General features: G+C 42.7%; 1 protein-coding gene across 8 annotated transcripts in view; it reads right to left on the bottom strand.

The window, feature by feature from the left end:
• ZSWIM8 (zinc finger SWIM-type containing 8) overlaps positions 1 to 22,780 on the bottom strand; it is a 56,455-nt gene extending 33,675 nt beyond the window's left edge. For 7 of the 8 annotated variants that reach the window (XM_083502333.1, XM_083502334.1, XM_083502335.1 and 4 more), the window contains exons 1-5: positions 21,277 to 22,625; positions 6,792 to 6,945; positions 6,116 to 6,210; positions 4,941 to 5,113; positions 3,335 to 3,442 (exon numbers count right to left, since the gene is read on the bottom strand). In XM_083502333.1, coding sequence (XP_083358459.1) covers positions 3,335 to 3,442; positions 4,941 to 5,113; positions 6,116 to 6,210; positions 6,792 to 6,945; positions 21,277 to 21,454 — 708 coding nt within the window. In that variant the 5' untranslated portion in view covers positions 21,455 to 22,625. Of the gene's footprint in view, positions 1 to 3,334; positions 3,443 to 4,940; positions 5,114 to 6,115; positions 6,211 to 6,791; positions 6,946 to 21,276 lie in introns of all 8 variants that reach the window. The other variant, XM_083502339.1, reaches the window with a different exon arrangement.
• Positions 22,781 to 23,815: the final 1,035 nt, after the last annotated feature.

The following is a 23,815-nucleotide window of genomic DNA, read 5'->3' as shown; positions in this document are numbered from 1 at the left end:
GGAATGGAACTTTCACGTTTCAGGTGCAGCCCGTGGGCGGCAAACCAGCTACTCATGGAACGCGCAGCTTTACTCGGCGCACATGCTGCCCCTAAGCTGTGCTGTGATGCCTTATTTCCAGGCTGCGACCGATGACAGCAGAGCGCTGAACCGCCGTGTGTCTCTGGGGTTCACGCTGGGATTTCCTTTTTGCCTGCTTGGTCAGGCTGGGAAGCAATCTTTTGAGGGGAACTCTCTCCCATTGCCATGCGTAAGTGCAAGATCCTCCCTGCTAGGGGGGACACAGCGGAGGGTAAAGGAGACTGTTTTGGGGTTTTTTCATAGGATTGTGGGGAGTTGGAAGGGAACCCGAGGGTCATCTAAATCCAACCCCCCTGCGATGAAGGGATCTCAGCTACGGGATCCATGGCAGATGGCCATTTGGCATCTGCTTTGAAATCTCCCAAAGAAGAGTTTCTTGAACGGAAATTATCAAAACGGCCATGTTGTCTGGGAGTAATTCCCTTTTTCATGATTTCTCAAACAAGGATATTGCAAACTTTTACCTTTCAATAAAAAGTTGTTTGTCTCATTAAAAGCTCTGTTATTGTGTTTTTCTCTTAAGACAAAATATGTTAATGTATGAGTTGTTGTTTTTCTAAACTAAAACCTCAGCATTCAGGATAAATTGCTGTGTTGGCACTTTGTGATAAATAAGTGGGTTTCGGGTTGCAGTTTGGACACTCAGTCTCTAAAAGGTTTGCCATCACTGCTCTATGGGCTCTGGGGAGGGTCTTCTCATGAGCCAGAAGTGCACAGTGGGGCTTTAATGAGGCTCTTCAGCCTCCCAGGCTAACCGCTGTCCCACGGGAAGAAGCCTTCCTGTGCCTCAGCTCTGTAAGCCGCCCTGCCTCTCCTGCACATGCAAGCAGGAGGGACAGGGCAGCTTGCAGAGCAGGTGTGCATGGAAGAAGCTTCTCTGAGCATCTGCTCTGCCCCTTCACAGAGCTGCCCTGTCCCTCCTGCTTGTGCGCCTTCTCTTTCCTGCATCATTTATTCTAGAAAAAAAGCATTAGCAGCATCCCAAATATGCTACGATCCAGCACAAACCTATGCCTATTTACTCAGAATATAGGGCCCAGTGTTCAATGAAGCTTACTCCTCATGAAAGAGTGCATAGGATTGCAACAGAAATGTTGGTTTAACTTTACAGTATTGTGTTTCTGCCAGCCACATTTGCAGTAACCAAACATTTCAATTCAGAAGCCCTGCTCTGGGTACCTCTCCTTTCAAAAGTGAGCTAAATGGCAGCTGGAGGTAAGGCTTTCTCAATGGAGGTGCCTCAATGGTAGCATACTCCTCATAGGAACATAGCAGCTGCCAGCTTCTTTAACTGTGAGTCAGATGTAATACATTTTTTTTATTCTCCCATGCATTGGCTGGATCATTTATTTTTTGCCATCACACCCTACAGTTTTCATTCTTATTTTTAACATCTTGTTTTATCAGACAGTAGCTATGTCTGGGTTTCTGTTGTTAGCTACCCTGAAAATCTTGCTAAAAGGTAAATACATTTTTTTAAAAAAACTTTTTGAAAGATAATTGCACACTACACTTGAACCCAGTCCTAGTTAGCACATGCCTTTCATGCTTCTATTTACTCAAAATCTGCATACCACATGTTCTGGTATAAACACACTAGCCAAAGGAAGCAGTTTTAAAAAAAATGGGAGAAAATGCTAGATGCACACAACAAACACAAGAAAAGACAGCAGGATTTTCTGCAAAAATGAGTAATAGCTCAACGTGTACCACACAGAAAAATAAAACCCATTAGGAAGGGCCCTGGGACCAAGACCAAAAAGCTACTGCAACACACTCTATACACGGTTGCCTTTTAAGAGCATTCAGAAACTTCAGCTAATGCACAATGCAGCAGTCCACTTCCTGACTGATATGTGGTGGAGGGATCATGAGAGCAGTATTCTGAAAACTCCACTAGCTGCCAGTTAAATTCCAAGTTCAATTGGAAGTGCTATTATTGACTTCTGTATTAACTCTAGACCTCATCTCTTAAGGTTCACCTCCCCTGTATGAGCCTGCCCATTAAAAATCACCTGATCTTCGTATAGCTATTCATGCTATTCCTTCTGGCAGAATTTACAATAAGGCTCTTCCCTACCCACAAAAGGACCCCACAGTTGAAATCCAAATTATATAATTTGACTAGCTGCTCTTTTTACCACAGCTGTGCTTTACAAGCATCAAAGTGATAGGGAGTGGTAGGGAGTATGAGAGCTTGCCATCACAGCAGACTACTCAGTGCATAAAAACAAATGTCTGGGGAATGGCTATGTCTGCACAGACACCTGTCTATGCAGTGGTAGCCACTAGAAGTGTAAGAATCACTCCACTGAGCTAGGCTGCTTTTGAGAAGGTCCTTGTTCCCAAATGCTGATCATGAGAGCCTACTGCCTTAACATGGATTGCATCTTAGCTTTGCATATACTGTAAGCAAGGGGTGACACGGAAACAATATGGTGCAATTTGCTCCCTTCCACTAGGCAGATGACATTCAATGTGGGCCAGGCCTCATGAAACAAGGTAGGATGCCCCATCACAAGAGGGCCCAATTCATGTATTATTTTTATCTATTTAATTTATATCCTGCCCTTCCTCCCAAAGGAGCCCAGGGCTGCAAACATAATTGTGATAAAACAAAATATTCTAAAAACAATTTCGGTACAGATTCATGCAATTCTTCAAGCTTTTTAATGAGAGAGAAGTCAAGTCTTGGACTCAGCCAGCTTTGGCATTCATGCAGAGAATCCAGCAGATATTAGAACATGGATGATGAAAAGGGAAAAGCATGAGATATTTATTCTCCATGCTGTTGCATGAAGCATAGCCGTATGGCTGTACTATTTACTTGCTTCTTTAATATGCTTCTGTTTTAAGTTGATAAACCACCAGGAATAGTTTTAGATGAAGGGAAGCATTAAAATGTTTTAAATATACAAGTACATAAATGGTATTTCAATTTATTCATGCCGTTACTTTTATTTTATAAAGTAGTTTGCTCTCGTGGCAATGCCCATTCTTGGAAAAGAAGACCAACTTCTTGAGGAAAGACGTTATCACAATACTATTTATGAACTAGGTACAAGGAAAGGAAAAGCAGTATTGTAGTGAAAACAGCTATCTATGAACCCAAATACCACAGGTCAACCTGTACAACAATATCTAAAAACATGTCTTGTTTTCAAGGCTACCAAACACACAATTTGGGAAGCAAGGACTAAATAAAAGTGATTCATTTGTATGATTTGAGTACAACATGCTTTGGAGATCATACCTGTTGGGGAAGTTCACTGATGAGGTACTGTGCAAATTTCTGCAGCTGATCTCTCTGCAGTCGAGACAGGGATTCTGAGACAGGTGCTCGCAAGCACACTGCAGATGCCTAAGGTAGAAAAGGCAAAACACGGAGAGCCTTGCTTTTAAAGTCTTAGTGCTAAACATCACCTCCCCACCCCAAGTTAAATAAAGCTGCAAATAGAAGAAACAATCTAGCAAGTTTATCAGAACAAAGTGCGGTATTTCCGAAGGATATCGCTTAGAATAAGAACAATACGTATTGCAGATTCTGTTCAAAATATACACATTTGCTTTATTAGGGAACTAGGCAACAATTAGAACTGCCAATGACCAAACAGTAACCTTTGTTTACTCCACCTTACATGGTTATATTCATTTCATTACAACTTATGGCCTATTGCTTTATCATACAGGCTCTCTAAACTACTCAGGAAAATTTAGTTCTGCATCAAAATACATTCATCATAAAGAGCCTATTTCATGCATACATTTCCTTCTGAATTTAACATCTCAATTCTCCCACCCTGTCTACAATAAGCAGCAGCAGCAATAACCAATTTCTGACATGGAGGGGACTCCAGACCTCTTCAAGGGGGGACAGAAAACTCACTGATTATTCTCAAGCTTCCACATCATTATGTTGACTACCAACAGAATATGTTTGGAGGCGGACATTGGCAGTGCTTTTGCAGGGGGTTCATATACAATATTACCTCTCAAATTAAACTAAGTAAAATTATGTTCTGTCTATCGTCTACTTCATAAACTATGGCTAAGCAAACCATACCTAATCATTGTTTCCTTTCAACCATCAACATTTAAATCCCGCATTTGATTCTAAGCATGTCAACAACTCATCAGGGGGAGAGATTATGCTGAATTGTAGGACTAGATCCTCAATTTGTACAATGTACAGTATCTTGACCACATGTTGATAAATGTGCTTAAATATTTTTCTTTCCAATGGGGGGTGGGGAATTGCTTCACTGAAATAATCGGAATACATTTCATTCATTTATATTTGCAGAGTGCAAAACATACTGCTGGCATTGTACAAAAGCAGAACTGATTTGGTGGTGGTGGTGGTGTTTTTAAGTACATCCATTTGATTTTTGCTTACAGAATTTTGATACATAGATTCAATTTTCCATTGCAGCAATTCAACACTATTAATGCATAGGGTTGCATTCAATGCTGTGTGAACTAGCATAACCACCTTCCTTACTACTGTCTATTGTAGACCATTGGACACATCAAAGTCCATTTGCATAGTCTGGTAATCAATTTTGAAGCATCCAGCCATTTAGGCAAACATGTAACACTGATCCTTTCAGCTTGTACAGCCAGTTGTTTCTTACAATATATATGTTAAACACTACTTAGTACAGATTAGTGAATATGGGCTAATGTCCTCCCTTCAAGTATGTTCCAGTCAAAGCAGCTCCACAGATGTTAGCATAAAGGACTGAAAAGAAAGGGGGGAACTTGCAGTTACTGAACACTTTAATTTTATGGCTATCAATAAATATTCCCTGTACTTGGTTATCTATGCAACAGAACAATAGTCATGATTCAAGGCCTACATTGTGTATCCGGAAAAGGCAGAGGGCCACGACATGGGCACACCATTTGGCCCCAGCTCCACAAGTGCAGCTGCATGAGGTGATCCTGCATCTGTCAAACATCACTGCCACATTGTATGCTCCTTTTGGTGGTACCATCTGGGGAGGTACCACTGTGGCACTCAGATGGAAACCTGTTGGGAGAACAGGCCAAAGGTTATTGTCTGACACCGAAGCATGGTGATATAGCATTCAGCATAAAAAAAAAAAATTACATACAAAACTAACAGACCAATTATTTTAACTACACCTTTCCTTCTTCTTGCTCCAATCAAAATCTGGAATGGGAATGTCTTATTTTGGCAACCATAATTTATTTCAAAGATCAATCGTCACTTCAATTTAATGAGAATAGGCTTTCAACACAGGTATGTTCAGTAGCAAAGATTTGTGCCTGGACTAGGAAAACCCCCATTAAACAGAGTTTAGATTCATTTCCTTTCTATTAACAACCATTAAATTGCACTTTAAAATTGTAAACACATTCATTCTCTCAATAGACCTGCTGCATTAACTGAGGCTAATGCTTCCTAATAAACTCAGAGTCAACATGTGAACCTTTTGTCTTGCAGTGGATTATGCTGTCCAACCCATACCTAAAATTCCCAAGAAAAAAACATTAAGCCTCTTATTGCATGTCTTATAACTGTGGCATAAAGTTAATCATGAAGGCGGGGGAAAGTATAACATAACTAATGGAACACAACCAGGTGTTGCTGGTGAGCACATATCATAAATGTTCCAGTCATGCTGCTCTCTGTTTTTGGGATTACTACAAAGGTAGCAGAAAAGTTCATAAATTCTAGAACTAATTTAGTAGTCCTAGCAAAAATCACCAGCTGAAACCTGCAGTGTTTCCAGGACTCCATCAAACTGAAACTGGGTCTGCTGAGCCACTTTTTTATATCTTTGTGGATCAGATCTGAATAAAGGAATCTTTATCTGGGTCTATCCCCCCAATCAGGCCTTCTGGATGAGAGCCCAATGGTACAGGCTGAGGCAGTGCATGCTGAGGCAGGACCTAACCATGTCATTCCAACTCATAAACCTTTCTCTCCCAAACCTTCAAGGTAGGGTTTGTATCTGGGATAAGATTTCAGTTCTTCTCAGTACCAACATAAGGTAGATGTAAATACCTATCTGCAGTGGATCTTTAACAGCCCTCATTCGGAAGAGTTGCTCGCCTCTCTGGAACTCATCTGCACTGCCATTTGCCAAGCAGGAGTACAGCCTAGGAAAAACAAATCATTCTGTTGTTAAAATGTACTTCAGATGAGACAAAGAGCACTGCATTCTGGATCACTGGTCTTCATATTATAGGGAAGGACCCAGGACCATTTCCATTATGCAGCTGGGAACAATCTAATGGGCAGGATCCAACAAAGTAGTGCAAAGATTTCTGTTTGCTCAGTGGAAGTTCTCCTCCCTCTCCTCTCCCTGCGTGCACTGCATGCCCTCCCCAAATCTGCGCCAGATGAAACCCCCAGGACAGATTTTGGGGACATGTAGAAAAAGGAGAGGGAAGCCAGAAGTCCTTTCACTAACAAAACTACTTTTCTGGATGCAACACAGTATCATTTCTTTATTAGGATACAACCTGATGAAGTGATCGTGAAAACATAAAAGCTTACTCCCTCTCTGTAACATTTTTAATTGATTCTAATCAACAGATATTACTCTCATACGTTTATAGATTTTCCCCTAATGGGCCAATATGGCTACTTGATATTCCCTATTTCACTGATGGTGCGTCGAAGATAAAGTTAACTTTAAACAGAAAAGAAACACGAAGAGAATTCTGAATGGCATTACCTGATGTCCTCTTCATTTTCTGGGAAGCTCCAAAAGGCAATACGAAGCTGCAGTTGTTCGGGCACAGGTGGGTAGACTTTCTCAACCACTTCAAATGGAATGTGAAATGCCACCTGTTTTGCTGACAACTCCACCAGCGGGATCACCAGCCCATCTAATACAACAAAGAATATCAGGTGAGGTTAGTTGAAACATGCAAAAATGATCTCATCACAAGTTTTGTTAGGCACAAAGCAAAAATTTCCCGTTTAAAATATACATATTTAGATGGCATATCTAGCTTCAGTATGGCAAGATACTGCCCGCAGGGCTGACAACTAGATGGCACTGAAGGCCACCACCTCCTTTGTCTTTAAAAACAAAATCACAGAAAAGTTAAACAAGTAAAGTTTCTTCCAGCACCACATCTAGGGAAGTACATTGCCTCACTTCACTCACCCATTCCAGAACTAGGCACCCATCTTTTGTCAGGAGTCAATGCAAAAATAGCATTCTCCCTCAAAGAACACAAGGTATTGAAAACTATTCAAAACAAGAGACAAACAGAGCCAAATAAACTGGCAAAGACACAACAAGCAGAGACGCTCATGGCGAGGACACCACTATGTTCCGATAAGGGTCCAGAGTTCAAACCTGCACTTCACTGAACAATGAGATTGGGAGAGGGGTGTGTATGAGAAAGAGATAAGGGTTTAACTTGCTTTCTCTATCACTAGTCCATTCCTGCCTCTGCTCACTTGCAGCATGATCCAGAGGACAGTGTGCTAACTCAACTCTACCCTTCAATGCAGCAACTGCTAACATTCACAAGGCCAAGTCCCCCCACCCAATTCCTGCATACAGAGTTGTTGGTTAAGCTCTTTTCTTGCAAGTGTTGTGTACGAGCCACTGCACTTCTAACTCTCTGGGAGCCTTTTCCATGTATTTATAAGAAATTATCTCTCTGGGAGGAGATAAGCATTCAGAAATGCTACTCCCTCCCACCCACCCCTGGATTTCTAGCACTTCTTCAGCTAAACATTATACCAACTCAAAAGGAAAGTGGCAAGCCACACCAGATCACAGACAATCATTTGATATGCCAAGGAGCAATTGAGAGTTGAAATGCTCTTCTTCATTAATCAGCTCTAAATGGCCTAAGGGGGATCACCAAAGTGACCCCACAGATGTGCATCAAGACCTTCCCTGGCACCCCAAGAAGATCCTGGGGCTTCCTCCCTCCTGACAAAAAAATCTAGTGGTGCCAACAGAAGGCTTCTGTCAAGTCCAATAGTGGTATGGGGGGGTAGGCATTAAGTCACAACTGGGACAGGACCAGCCAACCATTCTCTTGCTGTGACCCCTCCCCCTCCAAGGTCTCTGCACCACAATTAGGCTTGGGGAAAGTCATCTGGCTATAATGTACGGTAATTCTTTCAAACATAACTGCAATGGAGGAGGAACACTTTCACTTTAAACCTTTCCTCCCCAGTCATGACCAGCCCCCACTGCTGCAATTAGACTTCCAAATACCTTACATTAGCTCCCATAAACGAGTTTTTAAAACCTGTTTTCAGTAGGGGCGATGATCTTCCTGGAGACTGCAGTTGGAGAGGGAGAATTCACCCCTTCCTCCCTATCTGCAGTCTTCAGAAAGATCAACCCAACCCACCCAAAAAATACCTGGTAGACGTTATTAAGCATTGTATCATTTGCAAGTTTTTTTTAAAAAAATGTCTTCATTCCCTTTTCTAGTAAAAGACCTACAAGATCACCTCAATCCCAAATACTCAACTGATTGCTGTACTCTGCAGGAGAGGACATCCTGCAGATTGCATCCTATCAGGCAATCTGTTCTGTACCATGTCAGAACTGGGACTTTTTAGTGTTACAGGACCTGCCCTTTGGAATTCCCTCCACTGCATATCAGACAGGCACCTTCACTATTGTATTTTCAGTGCCTGCTAAAGAATTTCACGTTATCGGATTCAACACCCCACCATGTAAACTTAAGCAAAAGTAGGTCGCAATGACCCAGTTTTTAAACATAAAAAAAATATTTATTTTATTTATTACATTTCTATATCACCCTTCATTGGAGGATCACAGGGCTGTTTACAATTCATATAACAATTATAACTATGGCACAAGTATATCAGTGCAATAATTTTGAGTTGTGAATTACTACTAACAGCAAGAGAGAGAGCAAGAGACCTTGCAACAGAACCACATATTATCTGAGACCTTAAATTCTAGTCTGAGACTGATGTATCATGCAATGAATGCAGTCTTTCCTTTCTTCGGCACATAACCTAAGTGTCAAATCTCGAAAACTAAAAATTCTGCTGTGAAGACTTCTGGATTTTGTGGCAAGGAATTTTGGGGTGATTTATTTGTTTTTCTTCAAAATGCCAATTTGAGGATTTTCCTAGCTAATCCCATGTCTAGCAGAACACAGGTGATGTTATATTCTATTCAGAACCCTGTAAATGTGTTGTTACAGCAGAAGACAGTAGCTGAGAAATGAAGTTTCAAGCTGCTTGCTCACCTTCATATTCCAAAATGTATCGTCATCATAAAATAATCGTACTTTGGAATCACAACACAGGTAGAATGTTATGCCATACTTTGTAGCTTTAGAGCCAGGGCTTTTTTGGCCGTGGCCCCAATCTGGTGGAATGATCTGTCACAAGAGACTAGTGCCCTCTTGATATCTTTCTGCAGGGCCTGCAAGACGGAGCTGTTCTGCCAGGCCTTTGGCCAAGGCACAGTCTGACCCCCTCCTTCTGTAATCCTCATAGAACTCTAACCCGATGGTTGACATTAATTCGATTCTGAATTGATTCTAGAATGCATTTTAATTAATTGACTGTGCGATTTTATGCACATTATGCTATTTTTACCTGTTGTTAGCCGTTCTGAGCCCGGCTTTGGCCGGGGAGGGCGGGATACAAATTAAATAAAAATTATTACTATTATTATTATTATCTGAATAGAATTGTGATGGATTGGAGAAGGGGGAGCTTGCCCTACCGGTAAACACATTTTTTGTATAATGGCCCCCACCTCTCCCCCAAAGAATTAGGATAGGTTACTGCCAGGGAGAATGAAGCACCTCGTGCCACATACCCTAGTCTGTCTAAAGGTGTTTATGAGACCTATTTCTCAAGATCCCCCCCCATTCCAGTTCTAGGAAAAAAAATAAGAGAGAAGCTTTGGATTTACTTTCCGAAAGCTAAAATTCCCGCAAAACATTGTGAAATCTCTTCAGAACAAACAACACCACCACCACCTAAAGCTTAGCTGTACTATCTTAGTACCTGCATGAAAGGTTTTAATAAGAAATTCCAGAAAATTGCCTTTTTAAGCAATGAATGCAAATGTTAACATAACAACCACACACCCAGAATTGCAAATAAAACCAAATCAAGTCAATCTAACCTAGCTAGTTATTTGTTGCTTGCTTGAACAGGCTTGGGTTTGACAGCCTGCACATTTTCTGTCTTCCTGGGAAATCTTATCAGGAATCCAAAAGCAGAAGGAAAAGCCTTACGTATTTAAAGGAGTCTGAGACCAGGAAAAACTGGCCTCCATTCCTAAGATGGGTTGTCATTTGGCCCAATCATGTATTAGAAACTCCATTTCTAGTATCACCAGTCTCGTTAGCCAATCAAAAAATGGAGGCGACTTCCACCTGCCTAATGACTCTGCTTGAAGCACAAAAGGCTTGTTAAGAATGTAAGAGCCTCCTGGATCAGGAAAATGCTGAATCTAGTCCAGCGTCTTGTTCTCACAGTGGCCAACCATGTGCCTATGGGGCAAGATTCAAGGAGGTCCTGAGCACAAGAGCACTCTCTCCCCTCCTGATGTTTCTAGCAACTTGTATTATAGATTAAGAGCTGCCATTAAGTCTGGCCACCTGTTTAAGGGGAGAGGGTTGATTGCTTACCAACGGCTACAGGTGCAATCGGAGTCTCAGCTGAATTAGTAACTTTCGCACAATATGATAACTACTGAAAAAACATTTTGCCGAGTCACAAGGAAGGTTCTAACTGGAAGCTATCTAATTAGATAATATTAATTGGTATCAATGAATGGATGACACAATTGTGGATTGCCAAAGTTTCAAAGTTGAAATTAATGTTCTTAGTTTCCTATCCCAATAAAGTGTGAGAGAATACATATATAATGATTTGTAAATAGGAGGTAAAATAAATCAAATACATACATTGTAATAACATCTCAGACTGAAACTATTTAGTTTTGTTTACTAAATACAAAATGCACATGCTAGCTATGCTCTATTTAAGGCACTGAACGTTTTTTAAGGAAGGTTTCCAACTCAAGGTTTTCTGAAAAACCAACATCACGGCATGCAACACTCACTATACAGTGGTACCCCGCAAGACGAACGCCTCGCAAGACGGAAAACCCGCTAGACGAAAGGGTTTTCCGTTTTGGAGGCGCTTCGCAAAACGAATTTCCCTATGGGCTTGCTTCGCAAGACGACAGCCCATAGGGAAATCTCAGGGACAGCGGGGAAGCGCAGCGCGTCTTCCCCACTGTCCTCAGACCTCCTCCGAAGCCTGGCGGCGGGGCGGGGACACCTCCTCCCGCCGCCGCCGGGCTTCGGAAGGCTCCTCCGAAGCCGGGCGGTGGGGGCGGGAACACCTCCACCCGCCGCCGGGCTTCGGAAGGCTCCTCCGAAGCCGGGCGGCGGGGAGGGAACACCTCCCGCCGCCGCCCAGCTTCGGAACGGTGCTCCGAAGCCGGGGGGGGGGAGGGAACACCTCCCGCCGCCGCCCGGCTTCGGAACGGTGCTCCGAAGCCGGGCGGGGGGGGGACACCTCCCGCCGCCGCCCGGCTTCGGAACGGTGCTCCGAAGCCGGGTGGCGGGGCGGGAACACCTTCTGAAGGCGGGCGGGGGGCGAAAGTCTTTGCTCCCCCCTGCCTGCCTGTCCCGGAGGGCTTTTGAAGGCGGGGGGGGAGCAAAGACTTTCCCCCCCCGTCCGCCTTCAGAAGAGGTCCAGGACCTCTTCTGAAGGCTGGCGGGGGGCGAAAGTCTTTGTCCCCCCTGCCTGCCTTCCCAGGGGCTTTTAAATCGCCCCGGACAGCGGAGAAGTCCTCCGCTGTCCTGGGGTTTTTTAAAATGCTGGGGGTGGGAAGAAAAGCCCTTGTCCCCCCCCCCAGCCTTCAGAAGAGGTCCGGGGACAGACTGTCCCCGGACCTGGTCTGAAGGCGGTTTCCCTAGGAACGCATTAATTGATTTTCAATGCATTCCTATGGGAAACCGTGCATCGCAAGACGAAAAACTCGCAAGACGAAGAGACTTGCAGAACGAATTAATTTCGTCTTGCGAGGCACCACTGTACTTTAAAAATAATGCTCATATTAGTGGAACTATCATTAGAGATTGATATAATAAAATCAAACTTTCAGACTTTTATAGGAACTGCTTTGCTGCTTCTAGAACTTTTTATTTAACGTGGCATTTATTTAACTTTACTCTTCAGCAAAAATACAAATTGCCCAAGCACATTTTTATACCCAGGAACAGTCCTTTTTCAACAGGTGAGCAAATATGCCAATGAAATCATTCTATCCCTTGATTCTAGTTAGTAAGTCATAATAAGGCATTTCAGAGAAGTACACATAGTAAGTTTAGCATGAGAAACTATACTCATTCACGGTTTCAGTGCATCTTTCAAAATGGTACAATGATGTAACATGGGCTGGGATACAGCAGCAGTATCACAGATTGGAAGGACATTGCTACAATCTCATGGACATAAAATAGATCCATTTCCTTTTATTTATTTAGCACATTTTTACACCACTTAATATAAAAAAACAAAGTGGTTTACATAAAATGGTATAAACTATCACAATAATAAAAATACACTTTAAAATAATAGCCATAATAAAAATTATCTATCTACAGGCACATAATAAAAACTGCATGTTTGGATAGCTTGTCTAATAAAATGGGGTGGGGGATGGAGTCATCCAACAGATGTTCTGGGACTGCACCCCAAAAAAACTAATTGCAATTTTTGCTTGGGGAGAACACAAGAAGATACAGTTTCTGTATCTTGCATCTACAGTTTTCAATCTCAAGTTACCTACCTGTCAATAAACTCTCACCGCTCCACCAAATAAGCTCCTAGGCCATATCACAGGGTGGGAAATCCTTCCCATCCAGAAAACTACCCTGAAAACTGGTGAAGTACAATTCCTAACCGCTTCTCTTGTCCATTGGCTGGAATTCTGGCAGAATGCACTAAATGGTTTATGAGCACATGCTGTATTTTCTCTGCCTATAACTACTTGGTCCATTCGACCTCTGTTCAGCCATTTATAATAGTTTTTCCAAGATTTAGGCAGAAGATACTAAAGTGGTGTGTCAGCAAAGAGGCCAAAGCCTGCCTTTATAAATTACTTGGTGTATTCTGCCTGAGGAGAGAGAAATCAGCATGGATGAGTTTCAGATAACAGAAAACAGCCTCACCTGCTACCAAAATAGTATCCCAACCTGAGATTTCAGGAACGACCTCCCCAGCTGCAGCTAATGATTCATTCAACCCTTTGTGCTAGTTATTGCCATTGCGGCCTGCCTTCTAGGTGAAGAGGTTACAATCTCTAAGACAAATCAAGGTCTTCACATATTTGAACCCAGAAGGGCTAAAATATAAACTGCTTCACTAGCATGTTCATTAGCATGCAAATATATTTGCATTTAATATTAAAAACATTTGTATGCCACCCTAACAAAGCTGTCTAGATAGTTATTCCAGGTCTCATACAAATAAACATGATGTAGTGTATGGGTGGATTTCCACCCATTTCAAAGCATGTTTAATCCTCATTGTTCTCCATGTTTTTATTTTTGCTACAACACTACCACCTCCTCTGTGAAAGGTTCACTTCTAGCATGGGTGGATAATCTTTTTGGGCAGATGGGCCAGTTCTTAATTTTTATCTCACTCCAAGCCGTGGGCCAATTTTGACTGTGGGTGGAGGCACCAACTTGACAATCATCTGATGTCATGGCCACTTCAGATGACCATCCCCTCACCCCTGCTTTATAACCTAACTTGCAGCACTGAACCCAAAGTGTGTCAACTGACTCTTTGTTTTGTTGTTGTCGTCGTCATCTGCTTTGTTGAACCATTTTATCATGCAATTTATAATACAACCTGGTAACTGTGATTGTCATATTTTCTCTCTGTTAAAGGTCATAAAGACTCTGCACTTTTAATAACTGCAAGGTTACAGTTTCAACAGGTGGAGCTTTTCATCACTGCACCTGTGTTCCAGGAAAGATCCTCCTTTTACAATTTTGTCATGCAGCTGTAAAAGGCACACTTTTCCATCCGCATAAGACTTACTTCTTAAAAACAGGTAGAAATAGCCTTCCATTACTGTTCTCTATTCAGAACTTAAAAACAGGTAGAAATAGCCTTCCATTACTGTTCTCTATTCAGAACTTTTAAAAAAAGACTTCTGTTTTTATCAGTACCTGGAGATTGCAATTAAGTGAAATTGGAGTTTTAAATTAGAATTTGAAGGCTACAATTCTAAAAATGTTTACCAGGTAACTTGAAATCAGTATTTGGGAAGGGTGAGTTAAACCACAGAGCCTAAGACTTGCTGATCAGAAGGTCAGCGGTTTGAATCCCCGTGACGGGGTGAGCTCCCATTGCTCGGTCCCTGCTCCTGCCAACCGAGCAGTTCGAAAGCACGAAATGCAAGTAGATAAATAGGTACCGCTCCGGCGGGAAGGTAAATGGCGTTTCCATGTGCTGCTCTGTTTTGCCAGAAGCGGCTTAGTCATGCTGGCCACATGACCCGGAAGCTGTACGCCGGTTCCCTCGGCCAATAAAGCAAGATGAGTGCCGCAACCCCAGAGTCGGTCACGACTGGACCTAATGGTCAGGGGTCCCTTTACCTTTACCCTTAATGTATGAACAAAGCTTGCCATCTAAGTGTCAACCTTTCACCCTTAATTTATTTTCCAGTGGGACCACTGCTCCCTAGTACATGCCACTTTCTTACCCTCAAAGCCAGGCATAGGCAAACTCGGCCCTCCAGATGTTTTGGGACTACAACTCCCATCATTCCTAGCTAACAGGGACCAGTGATCAAGGACGATGGGAACTGTAGTCTCAAAACATCTGGAGGGCCAAGTTTGCCTATGCCTGCTCAAAGCCTCTCATACGTCAAAGCAGCCCCTGATCCCACTCACAGCCAATCACTGGCATCTAAATCACTTTCTCCACTGCCACATGCTGCCACCATCCATTCCATATTCTTCATATCTGACAGTAAGTATGAGCAAAATGCAAGTTTTGTGGTCTGCACTGCTCCATTTCAATGTTCCCCCTACACACCATGATACCTGCACAGCTTATATAAATACGCATGAAACAACCAGTATTAGCCACAGTTTGGTCATCACCACAATAATGACAGACGATTCGACAGTGTGGATAGAATATGTTCACACGTTTTGGCTAGATTTCATAGTCCACCACTAATTGTGGACTTGGGGAGAAAAGTAGACAGCTGTGCAAGATTATGGAAAGGCTTGGATTCTTGCTGCTTCCAAGTGTTTGCATATTCTGATAATATGACCCTCCCCCAAAGCCCTCTGCACAGGCCAGAGGACTTCATCTGTCCCACTTGGCACAAAGCAAGAGACCACTCTCTCTTCGGAGTTCTCTGCAATGCACAACTCAAGAGGAAGGGAAAGGGTGTCATGATCTCCTGAAACAGGCTGTAATCAGGATAAATTCACAAGTGTCAATAACAATCTGACAGTCACATTTGTGAAAATCTGCACATTGCAAACCCTGAAGGGCTTGATAAGGTCGCCAGCCTTATAACTGATAGTCTTATTTTAAGATCACGTATCATGCTTGCAGTTGCAACAGGTTCCCGGAAATTCAATTTTTCCAAACAAGAGACAAGGAGAAATTGTTTGCATTTTCATTTGACATATTTAAAGTCCAGAGCTTATCTTTGCTGTGCTTATTTTTAAAACCATTTCAGTTCTTTCTTCAAGCAAAACTCTAAGCAAAGATCTGCCTGCCCCAAATTCATAGCAAGTCCCAATTTCACCCACCAGAAAGAGTCAGTTAACTCACTCTAGTATTTTACAAGTGGTTTATTAGCTAATTAACCAGATTCAATAACAAAGTACAGTACATGTTTTGGAGATATTTTACAAGTATTTCTTGATATAAGAACAAGGCTGTCATATAAGCAGAAAGCTGTAACACTGCCCTTCAAGAAATGAGAGAGGGAGTAAGAATTCATGCCTGCAGATTCCATTGATACAAAGCACAATCATTCCTCTGTCAAATGTCTTTCAGATCTGCTAGTTGTGCAGTGAGTGCCACTCTATATGCTAAACCTCTCTATATGCTAAACCTCTCAACATTGTAGTCTTCATGGATTCATTCTACCCAAATTTATTTTAAAACATTTACACTGTTACTTCCTAGGAGAAAGTTGAACTGTTTACATAAATACCAAGGTTCCAAGATTATTAACGCTTTTGCTGGTTCTATAATGGAACAAAAGCAAACATATGTAGGATTTAGGATGAGAACCTGATAACCATCCACACAGCCTGGTCTGAATAATCTTAATTGGAATTGTAAGACTGATGCTGCCTGAAACAGCACCTGGTACAGGTAACACATCAAAACTACTGGGTTGTATTCAAACTGCACTAGTGGTCCGATCACACAACAGGAATTCTGTTTCTTCTCCTTCCAACCATTCATCCCCAAAATTTGCTTCGGAAGAACCACCACCCCTTTGAAGCTAATTTTAAAGATGTGGTGTAGCTGAAGAAGACAAAGAGAGGAAGCTCATTTTCATGAGCAGAAAGGTAGTGGTGGGTATGCCCCAGTCCCTTAAAAACCCTGTGAATTTAGACACTGTTATTCTCATTCTGCATATAAAGAATCAAAACTTTGATCTGGGCTTTGCTAAGGGCTAGCCAGACAAAATTTGTCTGGCTGAGATTTCAACTCAAGTCTCATTACCTGCCCAGCTTACAATACTGAATGGTATCAAAGAGCAAACAAGTATGAATGGGCTGGGGATTGAATTAGACGAACATTACCTCCAAATCCCTCAAATTATATACATTTTCATGAAATCGTTATTTCAAGTTGTAACACTTATGTTATGCAGGAAGTATGAAGGGGATGTGTAAGTAAAGTACTTGCTCAAGTGTTAGTAAATAGACAAGGCAGACTAAAACAAAGTTACATGTTTCCTATAATGTAATTAAATTAGAAAAATCTTTATATAGAACCTCTCCATTTAGCCAAAAAGCCAAACACATAGTTAAGCCCAGAATAACCAGGAAGCATAACTTCCTTTTTCATTGTGCTGTAGACTAAATCTTCAGTGCTGTGGCCAATCTTTCTTTGCAAAGGAAATTGTGTCCTAGATCACTGACAACAGTATTCCATACTGATGCAATAAAGACAAAGAAGAAAACTGACATTGTGAATTCAGTTTTTCCATTTAAAGTAAACAGGCAGACTTGCCTCTGTAATGAGTTCAGCACCGAACAGTTTCAGTACATTCAGAACAGCTTTTAAATGTAATCCATCAGATACTCAATTCTTTGATCCTGAAAGTAGATTCTGTTACCATATTATGTGTTGCCACATTGCGCTTTTTCACAATCTAATATCACCATTAGCATGAACTACCTTCTTCAAAATAACAAAATTAATTCTATGCAGTTTATGAAGTAATACTTTTTACACTGAAGTATTTGGGCAATAAGACCTGATACTGGATAAGAATATTTCTTTAATCAACTTCAAGACATCCTACTGACCTACTGTTTGTTGAAACTTCTACATTTTGCTACTCTGCACCATAAGGCACAAACATTTCTAGCAGGTGGCAACTAGTGTCCATTCAAGTATTACAGCTCATTTCCATCTCACTTCATTCCTCATCCTTGTTTGTAACACTATAAAATGCAGTGCTAAAAATCAAAGGAAGTTAAATGTAAGTATGGACAAGTGACAGAATTCATTAAGGTGAATTAAGCTTCACCGAAAAAACTACAGAAGTCATTTCTGAATACAGTGGTACCTCGGATTACATACGCTTCAGGTTACAGACTCCGCAAACCCAGAAATAGTGCTTCAGGTTAAGAACTTTGCTTCAGGATAAGAATAGAAATTGTGCTCCAGCAGCGCGGCAGCAGCAGGCCCCATTAGCTAAAGTGGTGCTTCAGGTTAAGAACAGTTTCAGGTTAAGTACGGACCTCCGGAACGAATTAAGTACTTAACCCGAGGTACCACTGTACTATAAGGGCTATAGCATGTACCAATAACTACCTCTCCAAGACTTCAGAGTCAATGGTGAATTACAGGATTCTGGGAGGACCTTGTGTTTCTCCACTGGCATAACTAAAAAAAAGAACCCTAATAAGCCTATCTCATTTCTAAGGGATCACTTCACACTAGTGAACCAAACGTGCAAATCTCCTAATTAATAGTAGACTGGGCAAATAAAGTACAGCCATTCAAGAGCTCCTTGCAAAATGAAGCTGAGGGGTTGGGGAGGTTTTTAAGCTCAAGGGTCATATTCCCCTGTAAGCAACTTTCTGGAGGCCACATGGTGGTGGTGGGCAAGGTCAGAGGCAAAATATGTGTGGGACCAGAGTTAAAAGAGGACAAACAAATAGATTCTGAGATTGGTGCAATAGGCTACACAGAGGCATGCAAAATACAGGTCTCTAGATAAACATAAGTCTGTTTTCACTCTCCATCAAGCAAAACACAATGATTATTACAGTTCAAGGACCCATGCCAACAAGGCAAAAGTACTTGAGGAGGATGTAGTCAGGCCTAGAGAGCAGTGAGACTTGGGTAGAAGTAACACGGCCTGGGAGAGTCTCGAGGCCCAGATGGAGAAGACTGGAGGGCCACATTTGACCCCTGGGTCTGAGGTTCTCCACCACTGATGTAGCTATACCGAGCATGTGTTTTAGAACATGTATCCAAGCTACTGCCATTATACTTTTATAGTTTAAAAAAACACAAGCGTACACTAGTGTATTAGACTTGTACCAAGGAGAACTGGGTTCAAACCACCATGCAGCCACGTAGCTCACTGGTGACCTTGGGTCAGATGCTAAAGCTAACCCAGCCTAACCCATCCCAAGGAGCTGTTATGAAGACAGAAATGAATAGTCCCATTTATACCCATGTACTCCTTAGTTTAAAAAACAAAGTTTATTAGTAAATGCATTTCATTAACAATTTCCTGCTCCTCACTTCTCCAATCCCCATGGCTTTCAATGCTTTCTTTCTAGCTAGGAGGTGGAAACTTAACAATTTTACCTCGAACAATTCAATTTTCCACCAAATCCATGGAGGTTGTCACTTTAAGTGGAAAGCAAGGCAATGGCACCAGCCAAAATATCATTATTTCCAAAGAAGGGACAAACTCACACATTTTCTAAAAGCAGCACAAGTTACCTTCTGGTCTGTGATCACAAACTCTGAGTGACAAATCAATTATCTCATCCTGAGCAATGATCAGAGTTAATATATTAATGCACTATATGCACTACATTCTATAACTACTAGATATAGTACAAAGTTTTGCTGTATAGTATTGTCCACAACCTGCAACAAAGCTCTCCATCAAAATAATCTCAACTATCAAGTAAGCCTTGAGTAGTTTCATACTGGCAACCCCTGTGCAAAGAAAACACACTATTTTAACATTTTGATCTGGCAATCCTAACCATATTCCTGAACTTCCCCAAGTTACAAAGAATGTTTTCACAACTGGGTAACAGTGCTAGCTATAGATGCTAACAAGTGCTGGGGGGAGGGACACAGTTTGATATGACCTACTAAAAACTTCTTTGTTACAGCAAGCCTAGCCAGACGTGTAATTTTATTATGAATACATTTTTTAGTTCCACTGATTTTACCTGTATTTTTCATAAATATTTCACAGTATTTTGTATTAAACTACTTACAGATATTTCTGTTTATTTTATCTGAAATATTTTAATTTTATTTTTATTTAACACATTACATATTACCCTTCATCCAACAGATTCCAAGGTGGTGAACAAGTATAATTAATGAATAATTTTAATGATTAATAAGACCTTATAATTTACAATAAAACTGGTAACATTAACTCTAATATGAGGAAGCAGCTAAAAACATACACCAAGCCTAGGCATTACACAAATTAAAATACCTGAGGGAATTTAACCTGGCACACTCTTCAGGGAGCATACTACTTGTAAACTCAAGCTCAGTTCTGAGCAGATCCTTCATCACATGCAACCAAGAATAAAGATCAACTTTATAATACGGACTGGGCTTGTAAATATTTCTTTACACACCATCAATTTCTCCTCACTGGTTTAAATGGCAACACAACGCATTTCATATATGCATATGAAGTGCCTGTATGTCAAAATATGTTGTATGACAGGAGTTGGATTGCGACTGTCTGCCACAAAATGCATAGTATGTGTATCTGGTAGGGTATAATTTGTGTAGCAGCCTCAGATATCTGCTTTTAAAAAACTGAGTTACAATAGTTAAATCTGAGAGACCAAAAGACCAAAGCTGGATGATAGCAACAAGCTATTTGCAACTATTTGGTTCAGAAAATTATTCTACCATGAGTTGACACGACAGCAAAAGAGCACTTCTCTGAATGTAAAGTGTTGTTCAAATGTACCATCCATGAACACACAGTTGGCTTCCCCTTTGGACAGACTTTACCTTCATAGAATCACGGAATCATTATTACTTTCATTGCATGACAATATTGCAAATTATAGCTCGATTTCAAGAACAGTTTATTATATCCCCGACTTGCATTCCTTGCATTTTGCCCTTACTCTGAGTAAAAGTACCATCAATGGCAAACTGTGGGGCCCAGTATGCAAAAACTAACATTCAAACAGGTTGGGAACCACCAACTTAACCTTTGACTGAGGAAGAACAACTATCACAGAGCAAGGCATAATCTCCTTAGCAAAAGATTAAGTATATAACTAGGTCAGCCTTGCTGCACTGTAACATGCCTATACATTCTTAGTAATCATTGCAATGCATTTCATTCAGGCAATAATATCCTAATTAGACTGTGGAAAAAAACTAGTCCACACCATAGAAGCTGCAGGCAGCACTGACAGTCCTTATCAATGGCAGATTTTGGGTAGAAAAGAAAAAATTTAAGCAGCTCTAATTAGTGTGCATATGAGTGCAGCTAAAGTTCATGACTAATAAGCAACACTAGATCATGCCCCTTACTTAATTGCAAGTCTGAGTCTGCAGCTGATCCAAGTTACAACATTTTTGTTTTTCTATTTCAACACACACCTGTTTCTAATTGCCAATATACCTTGACTGGTTGCCTGCCTACAGGCACCTCATCGATCCTCAGTGTTTTTACCAACCCCTTTCTATACCCAGCCACTCACCTTTCATTTTGACAGTGGGGGAATTGGGTCCGGCAGATTGCTTCCGCCATCCTCTCCAATTCTGGCATAAGCTCTCGGCCTCAGAGATGAAGGAACAAAGGGAGTCTTCTTCAAAGCGGTCAGAATCTTCAAACGAAAACCTTTCCCCGTCCTCCCACTCTGCAAACATGAGTTCCATCACATCCAAAAAAACAGGGAAAGGGAAAAAGCAGGCCTTCTCTCTCAGAGAGGTGCAGCGACAGGACTCCAGGACAACCTGTATTAGTACTTCAAGTTCAATTTGCTCATTTGTCTCCGGAGGCTAGGTGGGTGGGGGAAGGAGCAACACCAGCAAAAAAAAAAACCAAGCAACTACAGCGACAGAAGAAACTAAATTTTTGACCGTATACACTCAACTTTAAAAAAACAAAACCCAAAAAAACACCCACAGCTGCAACGTCTTCAACAACTCCGCTTCCTCAAAAGAAAGAAACGGGAAAGTGCACCCGCAAACCGCTCCTTGGCTTGGCTGGCATGTGGACACCTGTATTTATCAAAAACGCGGGAGAGGCTGAAATAAGCGAGGTTTTCAACCCCCCCAGAAAAGCAGGGAAAAGGGGAGGGATATAAAAAATAAAAACCCCACCCAGAGGAAACTGCATGCAAACAGGGGGCTCACCGAGGCCCGTCTATAAGCCACCAGCGTCTGGCAAGGGAACTTGGGATGTCAGGCGAGTGCACATGTGCAAAACCATGCACCCCGAAGTTTTGACACCCCCCAAAAAAAAACCCGCAAACGAGACGAGGCCCCTCGCAGGACGCCTCTCAGCTGGAGCGGCGGGCAGGGGAGAGCGGTGGGGGCAGGAAGGCTGTTGCTCCGCCAGAGAGGGGTCGAGTAAGGAGAGGGGCAACTGTGGGGTTGAGAGACAGGAGATATGTGGGGCGGGGGGGGCAGGGAGGCCCGGCAAATAAGGAGGCTGCGGCGCCCCCCACCGCGGGCTTGAGGGGGAAACGGACGGAGCTGCCTCAGGCGGCGGCGAGGGAAGCAGCTGAAGCGGCCCTCGGACGGGTTCGGGGGGGGGGGTTGTCTTGTCCGTCGTCCGGGCCCAGCGAATGGAATCCCTCTCACGGGGGCGCCATGGCGGCGGCGGGCCCCTCCTGGAGCGGGGCGAAGGCGACGGCGGAGCGAAGGGAGGAAGAAGGGGCGGCTCCGCGAAGCGAAGTAAGGGGTAGGTAGGTTAACCCGGGCCTTGGCCTGGCGCGCCGACGCCTCCCTCTCAGCCGTCCGCTGGGCGAGCGCTAAAATGGCCCCCCTTGCTCGCACGCGCGCGCACGCGAGGCCACCCCCCCTCCCCGCACGGCCACGGGCGAGCGCGCGCGCCGCCCTCCCTCACAGCCACCACAGCGAAGCGGCCCTTTAGGCTCCTCCTCCTCCTCCTCACTCCCTCCCGCCTCCTTATCGCCCAGCTGAACTCCGCTTCCGGTCGCGCCGCTTCCGGCTTCCTCCGCGACCGCCCGCAGAGATAGGGAGGAGGAAAAGAAGCGAACCCGCGACCCGCCATAGAGATGCGAATGGTAGAGACGCCCGCGAGTGTGGCCTTGTAAAAATGGAAGCTTCCGGGCTCCTTTAGGTATCCGCGCAGGGTTACCTGGGGTCACGGCTGCGGAACACGCGTTGGGCGCGCGTTCGGAGCGCTGTGGTTGTGCGTAGGGTCATGGATGATCTGTATTGCTGCATTGCAGGGGGTTGTTGTTGTTGTTATCATTATTATTTATCATTTGCTAGAAGCTACTGTCTAGGGCGACCCTGTCAGATAGGCAGCATATTATTATTAATAATAATAATAACAACTTTTTCTATTATTCTATTTGTCTACTGCTCTTCCTTCATCCAAAGACCACAGGGCTGTCTGCAACATAAAATTACAAAACAAAATCACAGAATATGTAATAAAACAAAAACAAACCAGTAACCCCTCCCTCACGCAAACACACAAGGGAATGTAGTAGATAGGTAGCCGTGTTGGTCTGCCATAGTCAAAATAAAAAAATTCCTTCCAGTAGCACCTTAAAGACCAACTAAGTTAGTTCTTGGTACTGAAGAAGTGTGCATGCACACGAAAGCTCATACCAAAAACTAACTTAGTTGGTCTTTAAGGTGCTACTGGAAGGATTTTTTTTATTTTGACACAAGGGAATGTTAATCATCCCAAAGCCTCGTTGAAGAGAGATGATTTTGCCTGGTGCCTAAAGATATGTAAGGAAGGGCCAGAGGGTTGGACTAGATGACCCCAGAGTGCCTTCCAACTTTGGATTCTACGATTCTATGTCAGCTGTGGGAATTGCAGCTCTGTGTGTGAGGGTCATAGAATTGTAGAGTTTGATGGGACCACAGGGGTCATCTAATCCAAACCCCCACCCCCCAAAATGCAGGAATCTTTTGCCCAAGAATGTGCTTTGAATGTGCTTCAGCTCTCATTGAACTCACTGAATGTGGGACTTGCTTCTGAGCAGGCATGCATGGATTGTACTGCCAGACCCTGCCAGGTGGTGGAAGTGA

The sequence above is a fragment of the Podarcis liolepis genome (genome assembly GCF_965112155.1).
Source record: "Podarcis liolepis genome assembly, chromosome: 5".
Lineage (NCBI taxonomy): Eukaryota > Metazoa > Chordata > Lepidosauria > Squamata > Lacertidae > Podarcis > Podarcis liolepis.
This window is presented reverse-complemented; position numbering and strand designations above follow the sequence as displayed.